General features: G+C 44.0%; 1 protein-coding gene across 1 annotated transcript in view; it reads right to left on the reverse strand.

The window, feature by feature from the left end:
- The window catches only part of r3hdm2 (R3H domain containing 2), a 79,524-nt gene that overhangs the window by 12,050 nt on the left and 64,974 nt on the right, over nt 1–2,500 (reverse strand). Inside the window, exon 18 of the mRNA XM_079883512.1 lies at nt 112–253. Within this exon, the coding sequence (XP_079739638.1) occupies nt 112–253 (142 nt within the window). The remainder of the gene's footprint in view (nt 1–111; nt 254–2,500) is intronic.

Genomic DNA, 2,500 nt, shown 5'->3' on the forward strand with positions numbered 1-2,500 from the left:
ACAATGACAGGAGTTCTTCTGAGACGTTTGGAAGCCCATTCAATCCACATAAGGAAAAAAAGGGTCATAATTAGAACATGAAAATGATGACGTGTCTGATGTCACACTGACCGGAGGGCTGAGCCGGCGGGGGCAGCGGCTGGGATCTCTGAGCGGGAAACGACACCTGATGAGAGATGGAGCGAAACTGCTGACCTTGGTGAACGGCTGAGCTCGGATACTGTCCAGCGGTGGAATAATACTGGACCTGGATCTGAGAGAGGAGAGAGAGTGAGCAGCAATATCTCTGATACCACCCACCCACCCACCCACCCACTCACCCACCCACCCACCCACCCACCCACTCACTCACTCACTCACCCACTCACCCACTCACTCACTCACTCACTCACTCACTCACTCACTCACTCACTCACTCACTCACTCACTCACTCTGAGCAGCAATATCTCTGATACCACCCACTAACCCACCCACCCACCCACCCACCCACTCACCCACTCACTCACTCACTCACTCACTCACTCACTCACTCACTCACTCACTCACTCACTCACTCAATTCAATTCAATTCAAAATGAGCTTTATTAGCATGACTGTGTAACACAATGTTGCCAAAGCATAAACATATTATATATAAATAATAAAACAAACAAACAAAACATATATGTATAGATCATGTCATATGTAGCATAGTAAATATAAATAAACAGATAAATAAACACAATCTATCCTAATAAATGAATAAATACAGTGGGTCTCTCTAGAGAATTAGCTGACTCTGGCGTTGTGAATAGCTAACACATATTTAGCCGCTAGTGCAGCTGTACTATCATCTTCTCCCAGTAAGAAGAACATTTTCTCAGTGTCACTCAGTTCAAAGAATGATGGAATCAAGATTTCAAATCTGGGCAGAAAGGTTTCTCTTATACTGGAGTATTTAGAGCAGAAGAGCAGAAAGTGTTCCTCATCCTCGATGTGCTGTAGATCACAGTGTCTACAGATCCTCTGCTCTCTCTCTGTCCACACACACACACACACACACACACACACACACATACACACACACACACACACACACACACTCCTCCTCGATGTGCTGTAGGTCACAGTGTCTACAGATCCTCTGCTCTCTCTCTGTCCATGTTAGTCTACGTCTTCCTCTCTCTATCTCTAGATCATGGTCACTTAATCTGTATTTGGAGAGGATTTGTCTTTCTTTAAAATGTTTAATAAATAGGTAACTGGCCAATTTAGTGGTTCTATTGAGGGTCGAGTAACATTGGAGTTTATTCTGGAGGGCAAAATGTGCTTTTAGTGCTTCATCATGAGTGACTTTTAGATGTTTGTGGATTTGGTTAATGATAGGTTTGGGGTTGATGGGGAGTATAGTCTGATGGACGAGTTGGAGAGCGAGTGTGTTCAGAGGATGAGGTTCTGCTGAGGTTTCGTTGGCGAGGAGGGCTTTATATTGCACTGACTCTGGATCAGACTGATGGAGATGATGCCAGAACTGAACACATCTCTTCTGGATCTCGATGTTCAGCGGGTACAGGCCCAGCTCAGCCCTGCAGGCGGCAGTGGACGTGTTTCTGTGAACCCCGAGAATATTTTTGCCAATTTCCAATTGTAATTTTTCTACTGATGTTTTATCCCAATTTTTACAATTTAGTACTGGTCCCCAAATTTCACATCCATATAAAATTATTGGTTTTATTATTGAATTATATAATTTTATCCAGGTTTTAATGGGTAATTTTAAGTGTCCACATCGTGACTTTATAGCATAGAAAGCCCTCCGAGCCTTTTCACCGAGTGTTTTCACAGCCAGACCGAAGCGTCCCGAAGCGCTGATGTCGATGCCCAGATAGCTGTAGCTAGAGCTGTACACACACACACAGATAGCTGTAGCTAGAGCTGTGCTGCAGGACCTGGCCTTTATACAGGAACTGGTGTTTGTGTGCCTGAGATCGGGCTTTCTTCTGGAACACCATGACTCTGGTTTTGTCCAGATTGACTGTCAGGGCCCAGTCGTGACAGTATTGTTCCAGCAGGAACTGTTGTTCCCTCCCTCCCTCCCTCCCTCCCTCCCTCCCTCCCTCCCTCCCTCACTCCCTCACTCCCTCACTCCCTCACTCCCTCACTCCCTCACTCCCTCACTCACTCACTCACTCACTCACTCACTCACTCACTCACTCACTCACTCACTCACTCACTCACTCACTCACTCACACTCAATCTGGTTCTGATGGAATATGAACACTGATTGAGTGATTATTATAGGAGCGGGCGCAAGGACCAAAACCTAACATAGTTAATTAAATGCCTCATGCTGTCCTCACAATGTAGTCATTTTGCTGGATATTCAATAAATAAATGGTTTATATTTAATAATCATGTGGCAATGGCTATGTTTCTAAATGTTTCATTGACTTCTATAGTTTTTTATTTAAAAATCTATATTAATGAGAGATGTTTTTACATCATATGTTAACAATAAAC

Source organism: Squalius cephalus (genome assembly GCF_949319135.1).
Source record: "Squalius cephalus genome assembly, chromosome: 10".
Classification (NCBI taxonomy): domain Eukaryota; kingdom Metazoa; phylum Chordata; class Actinopteri; order Cypriniformes; family Leuciscidae; genus Squalius; species Squalius cephalus.